The sequence below is a fragment of the Barbus barbus genome (assembly GCF_936440315.1).
Source record: "Barbus barbus genome assembly, chromosome: 16".
In the NCBI taxonomy this organism is placed as follows: domain Eukaryota; kingdom Metazoa; phylum Chordata; class Actinopteri; order Cypriniformes; family Cyprinidae; genus Barbus; species Barbus barbus.
Window position 1 is genome coordinate 5344168 of NC_136744.1, and position 20752 is coordinate 5364919.

The window sequence follows — 20752 nt, forward strand, 5'->3', positions numbered from 1 at the left end:
ATGTCAGCTAATTCTCATTAATTTGCAACTACATGTCTACTAAATCTCAGACGACTGTTAGGGTAGGTTTAGGGTTAGCAGAATAAGTTGACATGCTTGCAAAATCTTCTCAAAGTCAGTATGTTGTATGTTGTAAGCTGGGGGCGGGGCAAACATTGCAGGCATATTGAGTAGGAACTGTAACATTTATCATGCCATAGTGCCTTTAAGCATTTTAAGCTGTCTTATATTTTGTAAGTTTGAGTGTTTTCACAGAAGCACTTTTGGTGTGACCTTAAGTTTCACTTGAAAGTGGGGATCTGGGATGTGCTTTATATCGATTCCTGAATAATTGCAATTTATGTAAGTGTCACTTGTTAGTGATTTAAAATGCAGTCAACATTTCAACATGAGCATCAAATTTGTATATTTGACTACAATAGTTTGCAATTGATAATGTGGAAAATTACAAAGATCTGTCAAGCCTTGAACAATTGGTCCCCATGAGGAAACAAGCTTATGAATCATGAAGAATAAAGTGTGTTGAAATCTAAAATAGCAGAAAGTTTTGTGTGAGGGGTTGCTTTAGGGTAAGGCAATAGAAAATATAGTTTGTACCATCAAAATCTACAGCGACGACTCACACTAGAGGGCTCGTCAAATCAAACACTGAGCTGCCAACAATTTCAAATGTATTCTAGCAGTGATATATGGTTAGAAATATCATAAAAATTGAGAAAAAATGCTCCAGGGGACCAAAGGGTTTTACACATTTTTACACTAATGCCAAGAATTTAAAACAAGTTTGAAGCAGCCTAAAACTTTTCATGCCCAGTTTGATATGAGCACCAACGAGAGCTGTGTGAGCTCTGAATGCGTCTTTGGGTTCTCTGGCTGGAGGAGCTTGTTAGAAGATTACTCATTAAATACATGGAGCTGCCTGCTTAAAAGCTTTTCAAGGCTCTTTCTTCCTTTTTCATTTTCCTCAGCAGAGACCGTCTGGGAAGGTTCACCTCACAGGCTTCCCTGGTTCTCCATGCTCAGACTTTAGCATAGTGTGAACACATCCTGCTGAGCACCCTTTCTTAGTGTTGTATGATACCAGAGTTTAAAGTAGATGTACTGAAATTTCATCATTTTCCATTCAGATTGTGGATACTGAATTGAGTTGGTACCTGGTGTTAATGATGCTGTAGAAAGACTTTATTTTAAGGTGTCCTTGTTACAGTGTAAGTATACATTTAAGTACTGAGTAATATTAATTAACTACATGTACTTACTATATGGTTAGGGTTAGGGTTTGGCTTAAAAAAAGGCCTGTAACACTAGCTTTCTTTATTCTTTTCTATTTTATCTACTTGTTTTCTTTTTGTTATATGTTTGTGTATTTTTGAATGCTTCTATTGTCAACATTTGTAAATGTAATTATGAATAATTATTGTTATTATAATAGTAAGTACATGTAACGTGTAATAAGGACACCTTAAAATAAAGTGACCACGCTTGTAATAGTTAAATTTTTGGTACTAAAGTGCCAGTTCGTTTGCAGTCCTCACTATTAACATTGGATAAGACTGAGCATCTCTTGGGTGTCTCTGAAGGTGACAGCAGGGACACAATAAGCCCAGAGCATATTAGCACCTAATGGCACTTCTTCACACACACACACACACACACACACACACGTTTGTTTTTGTCAGCTTCTACTGCAGCACAAGTCTATTCCCACTTGGACCAGTTTCAGAGCGGTACAAAAATAACCTGTGTTCACCTTGTCCCCAGCACACACACTTGACCCTCATTGTGATCAAATTCACAGAGAAAACTGCAGAAAAGCAAATCACTTATGCTAGATGTTTATTAACTTTACATGTTAATAAACAAGGGGAGTTATGAAGATAAAGCGAGTAGTATTTGGTTGGTCATGGTCGCTACCATGAGGGTGGACCACCTTATGTAGGATTAAACTGCTTTTATTTGGCCACTGATATGAAACTTCACCTGATATGAGTGGAGTTATTTCAATATTTTGGTCAAAATGACTATTTATATATTAAGATAAAGTGAGTAGTATTTAGTTGGTCGTGTGGTTTCAACATTAAATTGAGCTGAAATACACTACCGATCAAAAGTTTTAGAACAGTACGATTTTTTAAAGTCTTTTCTGCTCACCAAGCCTGCATTTATTTGAATTAAACAATTTTGAAATATTTTTACTATTTAAAATAACTGTTTTCTATTTGAATATATTTTATAATGTAATTTATTAATCAATTTCAAAGCTGAATTTTTAGCATCATTACTCCAGTCACATGATCCTTCAGAAATCATTCAAATTTTCAGATTTGCTGTTCAAATTTTTTTTTAAATTATTATTATGTTGAAAACAGCGGAGTAGAATTTTTTGAGGTTTCTTTGATGAATAAGAACAGCATTTATCTGAAATAGAAATCTTTTATGACTTTATAAATGTCTTTATCATCACTTTTGATTAATTTACAGCATCCTTGCTAAATAAAAGTATTAATTTCTATAATTTCTTTGCCAAAAAAAACAAGATACTGACTCCAAGCTTTTGAATGTTACAAAATCTTTTTATTTCAGATAAATGCTGATCTTTGGATCTTTCTATTCATCAAATAATCCTGGAAAAAATGACAATTTTTTCGATAATTTCTAGAACAGCAAATCTGCATATTAGAATGATTTCCGAAGGATCATGTGACTGGAGTAATGATGCTAAAAATTCAGCTTTGAAACCACAGGAATAAATTACATAAAATATATTCAAAATTTTGTTGTTTTTTCTGTACTTCGGATCAAATAAATGCAGACTTCTTTAAAAAGCATAAAAAATCTTACTGTTCAAAAACTTTTGACCGGTAGTGTAGTTTTATTGTGATGAGAAAGAGCAGAGGGAAATAACAGACATGAAACTAGCACACCTATGAACGAAAGTTGCCTGGGTTAAAGGTTCATTATTCCAAAGTATTTGATTTGCAGAATGATGTTCAGAAATGAGTATTTCATAGATGTGCAATAATTAGGGTTAGAGGTTTGTTCAGACCTGAAGTAATAGAAGCGTTTCAGTGGGAAATCTTATTTCCCGAGTTTGATCTTCTGATGCTAAAGTGAAGATGGAAGCATGTATCGTGTGTTATCGGCTTGTATCATGTCGTCACAAAGGGTTTGTGTGTTCAGTGGGAAGTATGCTGCATAAATGTGTTTTTGTGTGTTAGCATGACGTGAAAAGGGCTGGATTTGGGTGTTTGCAATGGTGTGTTTTTATACACTTATGGTGTGTGGTGGGCCTGCTTGTCTACTCAATGGTCAGGTTGTTTTAATCCGTTCTTTCTTCCCCTTTACTCACTGATGGGATCCACCCCAGACAGAGGTAACATGATACATCGGCAGAAACTGAGCTCTGGCATGCTATTTGTGTGTGTGTGTGTGTATGTGTGTGTGTGTATATGTGTGTACTTCCACACTTGAGGAATTCTGATTCTTTCTGTCTTTCTATGCCAAAAACAGGTAGAAAACTGTGTTCACACCACTGTGTGGAGTCACCTTCGGTCATGCTCATAAAATACTTCAGAAATGTCAAATACAGTGTGATCTTGCGATTTGTGAAGCGAAGTCAGTGATTGTAGCACTTACTATGTTGTTCAATATGGACATATCTCAGAAGCATAGTAAGCTGCCTGTACCTGGACAGCATTCTTGATCATCATATTAGGCACCTTATCACATGCTATTTAGGTGTTCACCTATATGTTAAGAACTGCAGTTAAGGTAGTCAACTCACTTGATTCAAACACGCATATGATTCTGAAAATCTAATGAAAGCTCTGACAACCTTTCTGATTTAAATGCATCTATTATGACCAAAAATGCTGTCTAGGTAGGCAGCTCTTGGTTTTGAAAAAAATGTTTTGATCTATAAGTGACGCTTATGAAATGTCTGTTTTGACAGTGACTTTTCATGATGTTTTATTTTTGCTTGTGTCTTTGTATGACTCTGCATCACTTGCATGATTCTACTGTGCTGTGTCAGTGTTAGCATGCTAGTTCCCTTATCTGTGCTGCTCTGTTCAGACTCTGTGGAGCTCAGCTCTTAAACAGGACTCAGATGCTCCATATGGTGTTCAGCAGACGCATTGCTGACTCTCTCTCCTCTCTTTCTCTGTGGGCGCCTGTAGAAGATCTCTCAGGACAGAGAGAGGTTTGCCGACGAGGACAGCATTTTCTACACACTGGGGGAGTGTGGACTCATCTCTTTCTCTGACTACATCTTCCTCACAACTGTCCTTTCCAGTAAGTGTTGTGTATTTCCTTTATTTATTTATTTATATATATATATATATATATATATATATATATATATATATATATATATATATATATACAGAAGAGAAGTGTGTGTGTGTGTGTGTGGGGGGGGGGTCGGGATTCGAACTCGGGACGCCTGTAACGCAATGGCGTTATATGGCGACACACTGCTCACTGCTTCAATAAAAATCTTGTAGACCTGGGGGTGGGGGTGAATGGGTGTGTTGTGGATGGGGTCTTTAAAACAGGTCTATTCATTTATACTGCTATCAGCACATGTTGAAGTAGATTCGTCTCTTGTCGTCTCTGAGAGAATATGCGCTGTTAATGCAGCATTAGAAAACTCCGTCAGTTTTTTTACTTTCACTTTCTGTATGACAGAAGTTAAGACGTTCACCGGCAGAACTATTGCGCAAAGTTTGCACGTTGCTTATGTGATATCCATCGGCTCGCCTTCATGGTTTAAAACAAAATATTTTTAGTATTGCGATATAACCGCTAACCCCCCATGCACAGGTATCTTAAACACAGGGATACATGAAAGTGGAATCAAATCAGTATGCTGCGTTTCTGAAACACGTCTCTATTCTTGTGTGCGCTGGTCCGTATATCACGGAATCAACTGCGATCCGTTTAAACCCTAACAGCCTATATGACAGATCAGAGCAATCTTTTATTTACTAATTTAACATGAAATCGTCAAATTGCTACTCCATATCAATCGCATTCAACGAAAATACAGAATAATTAGAAAAATCATTTACGCACAATAAATAACAGCGCGTCATATCTATACACATTTTCCCAGAACGTTCTCGCTTCCCCAGAATTCTTCCACAAGTGGGTCGCGACCCGGTGGTTGGGGACCTCTGCACTAGGCGCCGACGTGTATTTCTTTTTGTTTTGCTGGCTATTATGATAGTGTTGTCTGACTTAATACTGACACCTACTGGTGTGGATGAAGCATCATGCAAAAGCAAATGTTTGCGATTACTGATGCCATTATAGAATTTACTTTATTCGCAGACTATTTATCACCTGGTAGTTTATTCCGCAACTAGAAGTTTATGATAATAAGGGGGTTATGAAGATAAAGTGAGCAGTATTGGGTCATGTGATTTCAACATGGCTGCCACCATAATGGTGGAAAACCTCGAAGTAAAGAGCTTTTATTAGGCCACTGATATAACTGAATCTTTACTTGATATGAGTAGAAATGTTTTTAACAGAAAACAAATTTTTATAGAAGTTTTGTTTTGCTTTTATTTTTAATATTCCTTTTTAAAATGTCATAAATAATAAAATCGCATTACTTTTTGTGTATCATTAACAACAGTTTAACATAAACAGTTACCAAAAGTGAGTCGTCCACAAACGTCAGAAGTGTATGTTGGATGATTTTTGTCTTTTATGACAATGTTCCAGAAAGCACTTGCTTATTCCAGAATGTTACAGGAATTTCTAGAATGTTCCCATCCTTGCAAAAGCAAAATATGCACAATTAGTACAAAAATGTACCTAAATATCTACCAAAATATTGACGCTTCGTGAAAATATATATTACAATAATAATTAGCACCACAGAATTACAGAAGAACCATAAAAAATGTAAGTAAAACAAATTTTTGTCACATTGTGTAACATTTTTTAAGTTTTTTTTTTTAAACTGTTGCAGAAATAGCGTCTATGTGTTAGTGAAAGTAAATGGTGTCATATCTTTGGGGTGCAAACTATGTTTTGTCCCTTTGCAGCTCCTCAGAGGAACTTTGAAATCGCCTTCAAGATGTTTGACTTGAACGGAGACGGGGAGGTCGACCTTGAGGAGTTTGAGCAAGTAGGTGAACACAAAGACCTTGAAAGGTGCAGATGAACACATTTCATTAGTACACTGTAAGAAAATTGTTCCTTGAGGGGTACATCAGCTTGTGACCGGGGCAGTATCCTCAAAGGGACATCTTTGTACCTTATTATTCCTAAAAGGGTCATAGTAGTACCTTGAGGGTATATATCACTATTCTAAGGTACTAATACTATTTAGGGGTAGATAAAGGGTACAAAGTTGTCCCTTTTACTGTGTACTACCCCACTGACAAGCTGTTACTGCACCTAAAGGTACAACCATTATTGTAGCCAAAGGTGTTTTTGCAAAAAACTTGCTGTTTGTGTAGCTTACGTTTGGCCCTCAGGCTACATTTGCCTTTCATTTGCAAAGTCACTGTGAGTCATTCACCTGGTAGTATCAGGTCTTTCTCTTTCCCAAAGCATTCTGGGTATATGCAGTGGCTGTTGGTAAACACACAGTATGTGCTCATCCATGCAAATATAATCGCCACATCAAAGGGAATATATTTATTGCTCTTGTCTGTGGACATGGATCTCCAGCTGAGACAACTCGAGAAGGCAACATTCAAACCACGACTGATGCAAAGGGTCAGAGCTTAGTACATTGCCTGTTTGTTGGCCCGGGATTTAAGAAGATTAGTTAGAAATGGAAATTTAAGTGAAAAAAGTGAAAAATGAGTTGCTTCTGAAATAAGATATTTTTTAAGTTCTGTTGAAACCACATTATTAAGTGTCATTGGCATAATCTTTGGTTTCACCTTCAAAGTCAACATGAAATCATGTGACCCTATGTACTTTGTTATTGTATGTTCATAGACTTTTTACAATATGTACGATTAGTGCATACTCCAAAAAAAACAAAACAAATTTAGTTCCACCTCTAAAATGACTTTCCTTTATGTGATGAATTCTTCACTCTCTTATTGATTATTTAACAACCACTTTTCACAATCTGACTGATGACTGATAGATAACTGCTGTTTGATTATTAAAATGCATTATTTAAACAATTGAGCTCATTAACCTAATATAAGCGTTGCCAATAAGTTGCGTATTAATAGAATGTGCGGTCACAGGCACGGGTTTATCACAGATCGTCCCATTGAAGAATTTAAGGTTAGAGCTATTTGTTTTAGGAAACAAATTTTACTCCCTCTCATAACATCAATCTTTTAAAATGCTACACTTAGACTCTATTAAGGAAATTTATCGGTCAAAAAATGCTTAATCTTTAGCAGCATTTCAGCCCTCTTGGAATGATTGATTACGCAGCAGTATATTATGCATTCATTTATTGATAGTTATCTTTAGTTGCCTTTGTCCAGAACTGCACATACAACAAACAGCACACTGCCCTTATTCCCAGAGTGCTTCAGGAGCTAAAGACGCTTGATATCCCAGACAGTGTCCTAGTTCCTTCTGAACCTCCACCGGTCCCTGGACACCTGAACATTTACACCTTCACCCTGAAAAGAGTCCTTGAATTCCTCCCAGAGCTCTCTTCTCTTTTCTGTGGAGTTCAGCTTAAGTTGAGTGTTCATCAGTGATTGATAAATAATACGTTTAGAAATAAAGAATGAGGCTTCTGAAGAAGAGAGGAACTTCTTTTCTCTGTCGTCCTCTTAACCCTCATTCTTCTTCTTCTATCCTCGTGGAGCATGGGGAGGCTCCTCGACCAGTACAGTAAGGAGCACAGAGGGCTTCTTCTTGTCCATATCCACATGTTCCTTCTTCGTTTCCTCCTACCAATCCATCTTCTTCTCCCTCTTCCTTAATTTCTCCCTCTTCTTCCTCCTCCTACTTCCCTCCTTCCTCCTAATATTATTCCTCATCCTTTTTCTCCTTGTTCTTATTCTTCTTCTATTCTCCTCATCCTCATTCTTCACCTTATTCTTCCTATTCCTTCTCCTCGTTCTTCCCCCTTCTCCTCCTTTTCTACTTTTACTCCTCTTCCTCCTCCTAATTATGTTCCTTCGCTTTCTCTTCCTCCCCTATCTTCTTAACCTCCTCTTCTCCCTTTTTTATCCTCATACTCCTTTTCTTCTCATCCTCTTCTTCCTTCTGCTGCTGTTCCTCCTCCTCCTCTTCTCTTCCTCCTTTGGTTTCCTCAACCTCCTCCTTCTGTTTTCTGACTCTTCTCATCCTTCTCCTCTTCCTTCTCATCCCCTTCTTTCTTCTTGTTCTTCTTTTTCTGTCTTCCCTTCATCCTTATCCTCCTTGTCCTTCTTCTCATCCTCTTCCTCCTTCTCAGCCTCTTTCTTCTTTTTCCTTCTTTTTCTTTGTCTTCTCTTCATCCTCATTCACCTTGTCCTTCTTCTCTTCCTCCTCCTAATTATGTTCCTTCGCTTTCTCTTCCTCCCCTATCTTCTTAACCTCCTCTTCTCCTTTTTTTATCATCATACTCGTTTTCTCCTCCACCTTTTCCTCCTCTTCTCTTCCTCCTTCGTTTCCTCAACCTCCTTCTCTTTTCTGACTCTTCTTCTCATCCTTCTCCTCCTCCTCCTCCTCCTCCTCCTCTTTCTTCTTTTTCCTTCTTTTTCTTTGTCTTCTCTTCATCCTCATTCACCTTGTCCTTCTTCTCTTCCTCCTCCTAATTATGTTCCTCCTCTTCTCTTCCTCCTTCGTTTCCTCAACCTCCTTCTCTTTTCTGACTCTTCTTCTCATCCTTCTCCTCCTCCTCCTCCTCCTCTTTCTTCTTTTTCCTTCTTTTTCTTTGTCTTCTCTTCATCCTCATTCACCTTGTCCTTCTTCTCTTCCTCCTCCTAATTATGTTCCTCCTCTTCTCTTCCTCCTTCGTTTCCTCAACCTACTTCTCTTTTCTGACTCTTCTTCTCCTCCTCCTCCTCTTTCTTCTTTTTCCTTCTTTTTCTTTGTCTTCTCTTCATCCTCATTCACCTTGTCCTTCTTCTCTTCCTCCTCCTCCCCCTGCCTCTCCTTCTCTTTTGGAATTGGCTGCATCTCTCTCTGTTTTCTCTCTGCTGATGTTCGGTGTGGAGTGTATTCTGGTGTTGTCTGGCAGTCAACATATCGTCCAGGTCTTAAAGGAGATTCCTCCTCCCTCGAATGCATTTTGTTACTTTTGTTATTTACATGAGTTATTATTTCTGTTTGTCCAGGTTCAGAGTATCATTCGTTCTCAGACCAGTATGGGCATGAGACACAGAGATCGCTCCACCACAGGAAACACTCTGAAAACAGGAGGCTGCAGTTCAGCCCTCACCACCTACTTCTTCGGGGCCGACCTGAAGGGCAAGCTCACCATCGGCAGTTTCCTGGAGTTCCAGAGGAAATTACAGCACGATGTGCTAAAGCTTGAGGTACGGCACAGAAGTCGGGGAAGATGGAGAAGTGTAGATTACATATGAGAGATGACAGAGAAATAAATTGAGGTTGAAAGTTGTCAGCCAATGTCACCAATGGAAGCGCAGACTCATGCATAATTTACTACTGCAGCCTCCCTTCCAGGACAGCACGCAATATTCTGTGTGGAATAAGGAGGCATTAAACCTAATTCAGTGTTATAAGAAGAAACAATACTCACAAGATATCCAAAGGTAGTGATAAAAGGGTCTAGATAAGAAGTGTTAATTTCCTCTTGTGTCACCTTGTGCAAAAGCAGGAATATTGTGGGATATTTTTTACTATTAAAATAACTGCTTTTCTTTTTTAATATATTTTAAAATGTAATTTAAGCTAAATTTTCAGCATCATTTCTCCAGTCTTCAGTGTCACATGATCATTCAGAAATGCTGATTTGCTGTTCAAGAAACACTTATTATTATTATTATCATCTTTTTTATCATTATTTAAAGACAGACAGACTGACAGATATATGCAATGTCTCCAGTGCACTTGAAAAAAACCTTCCTAAAAGCTACCTGAAAATCTATCCAAAGGCTGGTCACACCAAATAATGGTTAATAGAATTAAATTGCTAAATAAAACCTATTTATAACATTATTTTTTATCTATCTATCTATTATTACTATTATCTATCTGTCTATCCATATACATACGTGTGTGTGTGTGTGAGTGTGAGTGTGAGTGTGAGTGTGTGTGTGTGAGTGTGAGTGTGAGTGTGAGTGTGAGTGTGAGTGTGTGTGTGTGTGTGTGTGTGTGTGTGTGTGTGTGTGTGTGTGTGTGTGAGTGTGTGAGTGTGTGAGTGTGTGAGTGTGTGAGTGTGTGAGTGTGTGTGTGTGTGTGTGTGAGTGTGTACGTGTTTAGCTATACTTGTGAGGACCAGATGTCCCCACAAGGATAGTAAAGCCTGAGATTTTTGACTTTGTGAGGACATTTGGCCGGTCCTCACAAGGGAAATAAATTATTAAAAATACTAAATGAAGTTTATCTTAAAATGTAAAAATGCACAAAGTCTCCTGTGAGGGCTAAGTTTAGGTGTAGGGTAGGTGTAGGGCAATAGCATATACAGTTTGTTCAGTATAAAAACCATTACGCCTATGAGAGTCCTCTCAAATATAGCAAAACCAACATGTGTGTGTGTGTGTGTGTGTGTGTGTGTGTGTGTGTGTGTGTGTGTGTGTGTGTGTGTGTGAGTGAGTGTGTGTGTGTGTTACCCACTAACAGGTCTGTGAGTAATTTGTGTAGTGCTTCCAAACGATTAATCTTGAAAGTTTTTGCTTACATAATAAATATGCATAGTACACACACATATATTATGTATATAAAAATACACAAACATGCATGTATATATTTAAGAAAAATATGTTATGTTTATAAATGAAGTATATTTATATATATAACTTATATGAATATAAATGTATTTATGTAATTTATTCAAAATATGTGTGTATTTATACATGCATAATAAATATTCACAGTACACAAATATATAATAAAAACAAAAACTCTTATTTTGGATGCGATTAATCGTTTGACAGCACTACATTGTTGTAACTGTCTCAGTTAGTTCTATTTCTTCATGTAATCGCAGACAGACTGGATGATTATGAGATCAAATCTCTCTGTGGAGCACAGACTGGTGTCAGACTGCATACAGCCTCACTGGATTATTACAATTAATGGCAAAATAAATATAAATTGATATTTCCTACACTATAGCAAAAGATAGAAATAACTATACTATAATAATAATAATACCTTTTTTCTTTTTTGGGGTGAAAATAAAAATAGCCTGAAACTTTTGCACAGCTTTTGTGAATTTTGAATAAATATTGTAGGGAAAATGTTGAAAAAAGTGTACCAGCACTAAACTGAATTATAATAATTAATAATCCATTATCATTTGACATCCTGCTCTTTAGATGTCATTGAAAAAACATATAGCACTACTGTGGTACATGTCCAAAACAACTTGGTTTGCAAAAAGTGTAGAAAAAAAGCCATTTGCAGCAGTGTGGAGTGAGTGACACTGGATGTAATGTAACCTCCTCGGGGTCTGACAGAGTGTCAGTGCTTTGGGCAGCCCCTGTCACAGACGCCTGTAGATCTCTGTCTGTCTCTCTCTTTATCTGCTCTTGGAGATGTGCTGAGGCTGCAGCTCTCTGTTTTGTCAGATATTCCTCAATCTCACCCACCTTCTATCTGTTAACAGCTCCCACCCACAGGACAGTCTCATTTCAGTGGACTGAGCTTCTAAACCTGAGATTACAGACAGCAGAGATGAGCCTTTACAGTCTCGCAGTCCTGACAATCACTAATAATGAAGGAAAAAGTGTTTAGACCAGATCAGTGTGTCCCTTTTAAAGAAATAGCTCACCCCAAAAATGAAAATTCTGTCATTTATTCAAACCTGTATAACTTTTTCTTAACTCTGTGGGACACAAAAGGTGTCAAAAAATCCCCTGAAATGTCATTTACCATTTTTGGCATTTTTAATCGCACCACTTTATGAATCAGCTTGTAGTAGGGGTGTATATAATGCAATTCTTGTGCTCGTGTCTGTTGTGATAAGTGCTGATTCGGGGTTGGAGTGTATCATTTCTAATGATTTGCTGAGTGTTTAATGTGGCTGTTATCAGCTGCAGAAAGTGATAGTGATGTTTTCTCTCTCAGACTCACGCTCTAATCTTTTTACTTTTCTGTGGCGTGTGTTACCTGTTCTGGTGAAATCATAAAACAAACGTGATCCTGCTGCTGATATATATTCACTTACAAACTGCTGCAGCTTTGAAACCCATCATACTCACATTTATAAGAGAAAACTGTCATTTCACTGGAAGAGTTATGAGGTTTTGTTTAAAAATGTGCATGCATTTAGAAAATAGGTGAATTTTAATTTTAAAATTGCTATTTCAATCATATTTTGGACTAATTGTAATGTTATTGTTTAAATTTCAGATTTAATTTTGAAGTTAAAAAGTGCTCCAGACCTGTGGGCGGTTGCATAAACTGCTTTATGCTTTACTTGGTTAACTGCTAACTAGTCAAACACAGTCTTAACATGTGACATGGTGTTTATGCAACTGGACCTTGATGTACAAATCAAAACATCATTATTAAAACAGTGGATCTTATTTGTTATTTTTGCTTAATAATTACTCAAGAGCTTAGTGCAACCAGCACATCTATGCAAAATCTATAAATAAGATCACTATGAAAGTGCATCTGAAGCTGAGAGCTTTGAATGAGAAACTGACACAGATTGAAGTTCATAATAGTTTCCCACCCTGGCTTTCAATGGCAGTTTATGTTTCAAACCTGACGCGTTCACAATGGTTGAGTTAGGTAATTGCTGAATTTTCATTTGAAATGAAATTAATGGTAAAACCTTAATGCATTCCAACCAGAGAGAGCCGTTCGACTTTTGCTGCCAGATACTTTAAATCCTCCGATCCTTTATGACCTGGCACAGCTGTGCCCACGCTTAAGTATTCAGCTGAACATGAATTGTAAATGATATTGACCAGCTGAGCACAAGATTCACTTCTGAGGCCATTATTCAGCATTCCTTCTCCCTCTCTCTCTATCTCTCTCTCTCTCTCTCTCTCTCTCTCTCTGTGTGTGTGTGTGTGTGTGTGTAGTTTGAGAGGAATGATCCAGTGGATGGCAGGATCACAGAGAAGCAGTTTGGGGGAATGTTGCTGGCCTACAGTGGAGTTCAGTCTCGCAAACTCAAACAGATGCAGAAGAACCTCAAAAGGATGTTCAAGGATGCTCAGGTGGGAGATCTGCCAGTCTGAAAAAGTTGTGTGTGTGTTTGTGAGGTGTCACTGTTAGAAGAGCACAGTGAGTCCTCACTCTTTCCTATAACTGTTTATATGATGATCTTTTCCGTCTTCCTTTTCCCGTTCCCTCTTAAACCCACGTCCTAACCTGGTACGACAGGCCAGAGCCAAGTCATGACTCTTGAGAGCTGAAAGAAGTGAACGACGCTTCCAAAATATCAGTCACATACATAAGCGTCCAAAAGTTTGGGGTCGATAAATGTATTTAATGTTTTTGAAAGAAGTCTCTTCTTCTCACCAAGGTTGCATTTTGATAAAAAATTCAGTAAAACAGTAACATTGTGAAATACTTTTACGATTTAAAATAAGTGTTTTCTGTTTAAGTGCATTATAAATGTACTTCCGTAAAATGTAATTTATTTCTGTGATCAAAGCTGAATTTTTAGCCTCATTACTCCATTCTTCAGTTTCACATGATCCTTCTAATATGCTGATTTGCTGCATGTCTTATTGTTATTAATGTTGAAAAGAATTGTGCTGCTTAGTACTTTTTTTTTTTTTTTTAGGATTCTTTGATAGACGTTCAAACCAACAGCATTTATTTGAAACTGATTTTTGATAACAATGTATTTACTCTCACTTTTTGATCAATTTAATGCATCCTTGCTGAAACAATTTCTTTCAAACAAGCATTTTTACATTCCTCCCATTAAAATCACCACCACTATGGCCAAACGCATTCAGACAGATGTGTTTAGGCGTTGCGTCATCCTTTGTGATGTTTTTTGAAAGTCCGTGGACTTTGTGTTTTTAACACAGCATGTACAGTTAAAAATAGCTCATCTAATTAAATTAACATTTAAAATCATGCTTCGAGCCCCCCTACCCCTTAATAGCTTAAAAGGAAAATTTGATTCGTCATGATATGACCTTAATATACAGAAGGGGTCAGTAACCTTTTTGACCTGAAGTAGCATTTTAAATGTTTCTTGTTAATCTTGTATGCCACAGTGTTCATTTAGATGATCACAGAGGTGAATGAATCAGCAGGAGGTCAAATGGATAATTTGATAAGTAACAAATTATAGCCTGATTTTTATCTTCAGGATTCAGAGTTTTAATGGCTCTTTATACTCACTGAAATGTTTCGCAGTACATGTAGTGCTGTTTTATGTGTATGTGTCCCTCGTTCTGTCATTTTATCCTCTTATTAAGAGGATATTACAACTATATTTTCAGGCTTTATGCAAACACAGCATGTTTTCTCAGCTCTATTTTAGAGCTAATGTCATTTCTCTCTCTCAACGGTCTTTACTAACCGAGCTGAATGACCAGATGTGTCATAAAAGAGTTGAACTTGCTTTAGTAATGCAGTTAATTTTAGCATCCTCCATTTCTCTCTCACAGGGCATCACGTTTGAAGAAGTGGAGAACTTCTTCACCTTCCTCAAGAATGTCAATGATGTCGACACCGCATTGAGTTTCTACCACATGGCAGGCGCCTCCATAGATAAAGGTACAGATGTACAGACACTCTAGCAAATACATGAGCCCTCAGCCAATTCCTTGTAAACATTTAGTTTGGAAGCATATTGAAGTTGTGTTGCAGTCAAGCAATCAGTTTTGTGTATAATATACTTCAGAGGGTCAGTGGGCAGTTCGTGGGCACGTTGTCTGACTCGGAGTCTGCTACAAGACTAACTTGGCAATGCAAGAATTCCCAGCCATAATCTCCATTTTGCATCACCTCTTCCTGTTCTCCTCCCTCTCGCTCACTCCCACCAGCAGCGGAGCCACTCAGCCAGATGCTTCCCATTTCACTGCAGCTGGCGCTCTTCCCAGCAGTACTTTAGCAATCTTCTCTCCCACTGGCTCTTCACACGGTCCTCTCTCTCTGATACCTGGACATATTCAGGCAATGCAGAAAGTCTCTAAAGTATCATTAGATGTCCTTCTCGTTTAAATACAATCACTTTTCCAGTCCTCCAGCCTGTATTAGATTTCTGTGCAGGGTTACAACCTTTAAAGCTTGTGTGCAGAGACAACTTAGAGTGTTTTTGAAGAAGAAAAAGAAAATTTGAGGTGTTTGCTCGTGCAATGCTAACTGCCATGATCTAAGTTGCATGTTGATATGGCATTGCTACAGTGTTCTGGGTAGGGATGTTTATTTCGGTTATTTCTCCTAACCGACGGCCGATGCTCATTAACCGTTTACGATAGACTGTAAAAAAAAGATGGACGACGCGCCTCAACTTTCTTCCACTATAGAAAAGTGAAGATTAAACATTTAGGCCTATTTCTGAATGAAATAATAAAATGCGACTTATACGTAACTTGTTTTTTTCTCTAAAAACATTTTTTTATAGCCTATTTTAACCATGCAGCAAACCTTTTAAAATATTTTGATATATTAGGCCTACTGAAAAAAAATAATAATAATAAATGACTTTTTAAACCGTTTAACTTATTGTAATAATCGGTCAAAATTCTATACGGTCGGTTAACGATTAAACGGTTAAAATGAACATCCCTAGTTCTTGGTAAAAGTGCGCATTAGTGCCCGCCTACTTTTTCAACAGTCCTAGTTCCAGAATAATTTTTCCCAGAAAGATTTTAAAAAGGCCTTTGTTAAAGAATGAAGGAAAATCACAACAGTAAAAACTAGGGATGGGCGTATCGATCCTGAAGTATCTCTCTATATATATATATATATATCGATACTGATGTGAGTATCGAAAGTATTGATACTCAAATAAAAATTGCTATTTCACAATAAACAAATTGAAATTGTAGCCTACATAGTTTGTGCAATTACTTTTATTTAAATTGAACGTTAAAATTTCATATTGATCTATTCTGTAATGTTAAAATAAATAATATACTGTCAGAATAAAAAGGTTGTTTTTTTATGCATGCAACAGCCTAGCACTGGCAGTCCCTTATGAAAATGAACCATGGTTTTACTAACATGACCATTTTCAACTGTAGTATTTGCAGATTTCCATATACAGTAACAAAAACATAACCTAATAAGTTGCAATTAAGGCATATTGAATGTTAAAATGTTTTTCAAATATAGGGTTAAGTGGGTATCATTACCCATTTTACTCTTAGTAATAATTTAATAAATCTCGTAATTTAGAAATATCGGTATCGGTATCGATATCGACGATACTGGCCTTTAAAATGATCGGTATCGTATCGAAAACAAAATAAGTGGTATCGCCCATCCCTAGTAAAAACTTTGATTTGAAGCAAAAAAGGCATTTTAAAAATCAGAAAAATAAAAAAAAAAGTAGTTTGAAAGCATACAGTATGTAGACGGCTTGATTATATGCGGAGCTAAAGATCTCTTTTGGTGCACTTTACTCACTGTACCACAGCATCATGGGTAATGTGTTTTTTGTTTTGTTTTTTTAAACCTCAAGTTCCACTATTAATCACAATTACAAATAAAAACAAAAGCAATCCACACATAACAAAGCACATAGCAGCCTCAGAGCTCACAACAGGTCTATTTATCAGTTATTGTTTAAAATCAGTTTCCCTGTGGAGAAAATTACGGGAGTTTTTACCTCCAGAACCTGACTGTTGTGATCTATTGCCAGCTGGTTGAAGAAAAACAAATAAATACATGAATAAAAATAAAAAATCCAACCCCAAGTCTCTGTAATATATTCTGGTCTCTAGAAATGGTTTAGGTACCTGCTTCAGAATGAGTCTAGGGTTTCGTTTACCCTGTTTATCGTTCCAGAAGCTGCACAAATGGCTCAATAGAGTGTGAAGGTGCAGACAGGCTTCCAAAAGAAGTCCGAAATCATTAGTTATTAGAGACAGTTGGTGATCTGAGGTAAAATAATGATCCAGTACTGCGTCTTTGCTCTTCACTACATCAGGGCTGCCCTCCGTACATCCGCACACTTCCACACAGACCTTATCTCACGATTGATTCCTCTCGGCGTAGGATGATAACTCCGTCTCTCTTTCATTTCTCTGTCCGTCTCTCTGATCTCTAGCCCATAACACCCAGAAACTCTGAATCACTGATCCTCATGAAGACAAAAGAGGCTTTTTATCAGCTTGTCATCTTTGGGATCGCTTTCTTTCTCGTCTGTATTCTGATTTCAAGGCTGTGTCTGCAAAGCCGGCCGCTGTCAGACTTACTGTGATGGATGCTTTTTGGCTTGTCTGGTTTCTCCATCACCCTTCCTGTTCCTGTGACCACTAATGACCTCTTATGTTCCCATCAGGCAGTTTTCTCACTCTTTTGCTACAAGAGATGTGCAACATATGTTCATAATTATAAACAGAATTGTTCATAATAATAGGTTGTCATTGATGATAATTGAAGGTACTGTACAAGAGTATTTTGTTTAGAATATAAACCGTAATTTTGTTCCTACACCTAGCATCTTGAAGCATCTTGGAGACGTTGCCACAGTTCTTCTGGATCGAGTCGGTCTCAGTTTGTTCTGTTTCTTCATGTGATTCCAGACAGACTGGATGAGGATCAGATCAGATCTCTGTGTGGAGCACTGGCTGTTATCAGACAAAAATCTCTGGATTATTACAATTATTGACAAAATGAATGTTTGGAAATGTAAACTGATATTTCCTACTGACACACTACAGTAAAAGATAGAAATAACATTTCTAAATGTTCATTTTTAAGTTAGTTTTAGTTTTCTTGTGCTATCTGTGAGATGTCCTCAGCAGGGAATGAATGTGCAGTATTGATCAAGCCCACCAGACCATATCCAGTAATCAAGCTCAGACACAGTGTTGGTGAAGCTCATTCATCTCTGTACTCTTTCCACAGCCACCATGAAGCAGGTGGCCCGCACCGTGGCCAAGGTAGAGCTGTCTGACCACGTGTGTGACGTGGTGTTTGCACTCTTCGACTGTGACGGTGAGTGTGTGTCCCTGTGTGAATCTGGAGAGCACAATATCATTTTTTGAGACTGATGGCACTGGTTGATACACTGATGGACTGTTAAGTGCTAGTACTAATATAGCAGATCACCACAGCATTATAAAACAACATGGTTTAAGACTTTATTTCAAGTATAGCATCAGATCAGATTATATCAGTCATCATATCACTAAATATCGAGGGCACACTGAGAACTTTATGATTTTGCAACCTAAGACTTTTTTTTTTTTTTTGGTAATCATAGTAGCTTTTTAAGGTTTTGAATGTTTCACGACTTTATTTCATTTGTTTTGATATTGAAATTGTAATCAGACAGCTGCTGCTTCTGTAATTGGGTGTTTTGTTTTGTGTGTGTTATGGTTTTGTTTTGTTTTGTGTTTTTGTTTTGTTTTGTGTGTTTTTGTTTTGTGTGTGTTATGGTTTTGTTTGATGTTGTTTTGTTTGATTTGGTGTTGTTTTTGTTGAATTTTATTGTTTTGTGTGTGTTATGGTTTTGTTTGATGTTGTTTTGTTTGATTTGGTGTTGTTTTTGTTGAATTTTATTGTTTTGTGTGTGTTATGGTTTTGTTTGATGTTGTTTTGTTTGATTCGGTGTTGTTTTTGTTCAATTTTATTGTTTTGTGCGTGTTATGGTTTTGTTTTGTGTGTGTTATGGTTTTGTTTGATTTGGTGTTGTTTTTGTTTAATTTTATTGTTTTGTGCGTGTTATGGTTTTGTTTTGTGTGTGTTTTTGTTTTGTTTTGTGTGTGTTATGGTTTTGTTTGATGTTGTTTTGTTTGATGTTGTTTTGTTTGATTCGGTGTTGTTTTTGTTCAATTTTATTGTTTTGTGTGTGTTATGGTTTTGTTTGATGTTGTTTTGTTTGATTTGGTGTTGTTTTTGTTCAATTTTATTGTTTTGTTTTGTGTTCTGGTTTTGTTTCGTTTTGTTATACTGAATATACAGATAGTCTAAAGTCAGTCTTGACACACATTCAGAATATGAAAACTTAAATGATTTTTCATTTTGAATTTTCATTCGTATTTTTGTGCACATTTGTCGTTTTAGTTTTTGGTAACTCTAATTTTTATTTCCATTTCATTTGTTTTTTTTAGTCTTTATTTTTGTTAATGATAATAATAGTGGTCCACATTTTCAGTTAATTGTTTAGTCATGAATATAAGCAAGTTTTATTCATTAAATTAAATTAATTTTTTTATTTAAGCATTTTTAAACAACATATTTTCAGTCCGGTTCTGTATCTTTTCTCTTTTTTTTCTCCATGCATGCGACAAATGTTGTAAATGAGTGTTTTTTTGTTTGTTTGTTTTTATGGGTGTATTTTAACAAGTACAGTTGCATGAGCACAGCACCAGACCTGCTGCATCAGTACTTGAAATTCTGCTGAGGGTTGATAAGCATATGGAGTTGGGCGGCACTGACGGTGATAATTACCCATCATATTTCTCTCTCATGCTTACTCTATTTAATTTGCTCTTCTTTTTAGGAAATGGGGAGCTGAGTAATAAGGAGTTTATCGCCATCATGAAACAGCGGCTGATGCGTGGGCTGGAGAAGCCCAAGGATATGGGTTTCACCCGGCTGGTGCGCGCCATGTGTAAGTGTGCCCAGGACACCGCATGGGACTTTGCCATGCCGAAACAGCAGTAACAGCTGAGACGGCCGCCCGTCCGTTAATGTTACGCTCCATATGGAGTATAATTAATCATTAAGGGATGAACTCCTTTGGAAGGCACATCTAATAACACGCATGCTACGATGACTACAGTTCATCCTCGGGCCCTTCTGTGCCCTCCTGCAACTCTACTCAACATCCAGACAGAGCTCACTGTCTTGTATTTATTTCTTGCTGTCGGCCTGCTTTGGAGTTGAATGCACAATTCTATATACACTAGAATGTAAAAACAACAGCGAGAGGTCATCATCAAGTGCCATTGGTCTGAAATGAATGTTAGGACTTGCTCAGATAATTCATATGATTTTCAGCTTTGATTTTAAAACACTCCCCATCACTTCATCAGCAAAAAGCTCCTTATTTTGCACTCCTGCTGTGTCTCAGCCTCCACTTCAGAACAGAATTATTAGCATCCAATAACAAGCAATATCCATTTTGTTGTAAGCTGCATTAATATTTTGAAAAGAGTGATGCTGAAAGAATGATACTATTAAAACATTTTACAGTACGGAAGTCTTGTGTATTTATGCATTATTTAATAACATGAAATGATAAAGAGCTTATTTCAGTAGGTTGCATATGTTTATTAATGAATAAAAAAGAATTGAAATAGACACTTAAAGGTGAAGGTGAGGTGTGTGATTTTAAGGATTATATAATTGAATTTGACTTTGCTGCAGTATGAGCAGCGTTGTAGACATCCACCCCTGGGCAGCATTACATTTATCTGAGGTGAATTAGCATTTGCTCCCTGCTGAATAAATAACAGGCTCATGGGTATGTCCTTACATTAGCACAGAAGAGCTCTTTCATCATCACATTAAACTTTTCTAGTCACCATCTGTCAGA

The 20752-nt window shown here is 37.1% G+C and overlaps 1 protein-coding gene across 1 annotated transcript in view; it reads left to right on the forward strand.

Annotated features, from left to right (window-relative positions):
- LOC306882816 (calcium uptake protein 1, mitochondrial-like) overlaps window positions 1-20522 on the forward strand; it is a 69130-nt gene extending 48608 nt beyond the window's left edge. The window contains exons 6-12 of the mRNA XM_079437729.1: window positions 4179-4293; window positions 6060-6142; window positions 9267-9467; window positions 13152-13289; window positions 14703-14811; window positions 18115-18204; window positions 19715-20522. Of these exons, the coding sequence (XP_079293855.1) occupies window positions 4179-4293; window positions 6060-6142; window positions 9267-9467; window positions 13152-13289; window positions 14703-14811; window positions 18115-18204; window positions 19715-19878 (900 nt within the window). The 3' untranslated portion in view covers window positions 19879-20522. The remainder of the gene's footprint in view (window positions 1-4178; window positions 4294-6059; window positions 6143-9266; window positions 9468-13151; window positions 13290-14702; window positions 14812-18114; window positions 18205-19714) is intronic.
- Window positions 20523-20752: the final 230 nt, after the last annotated feature.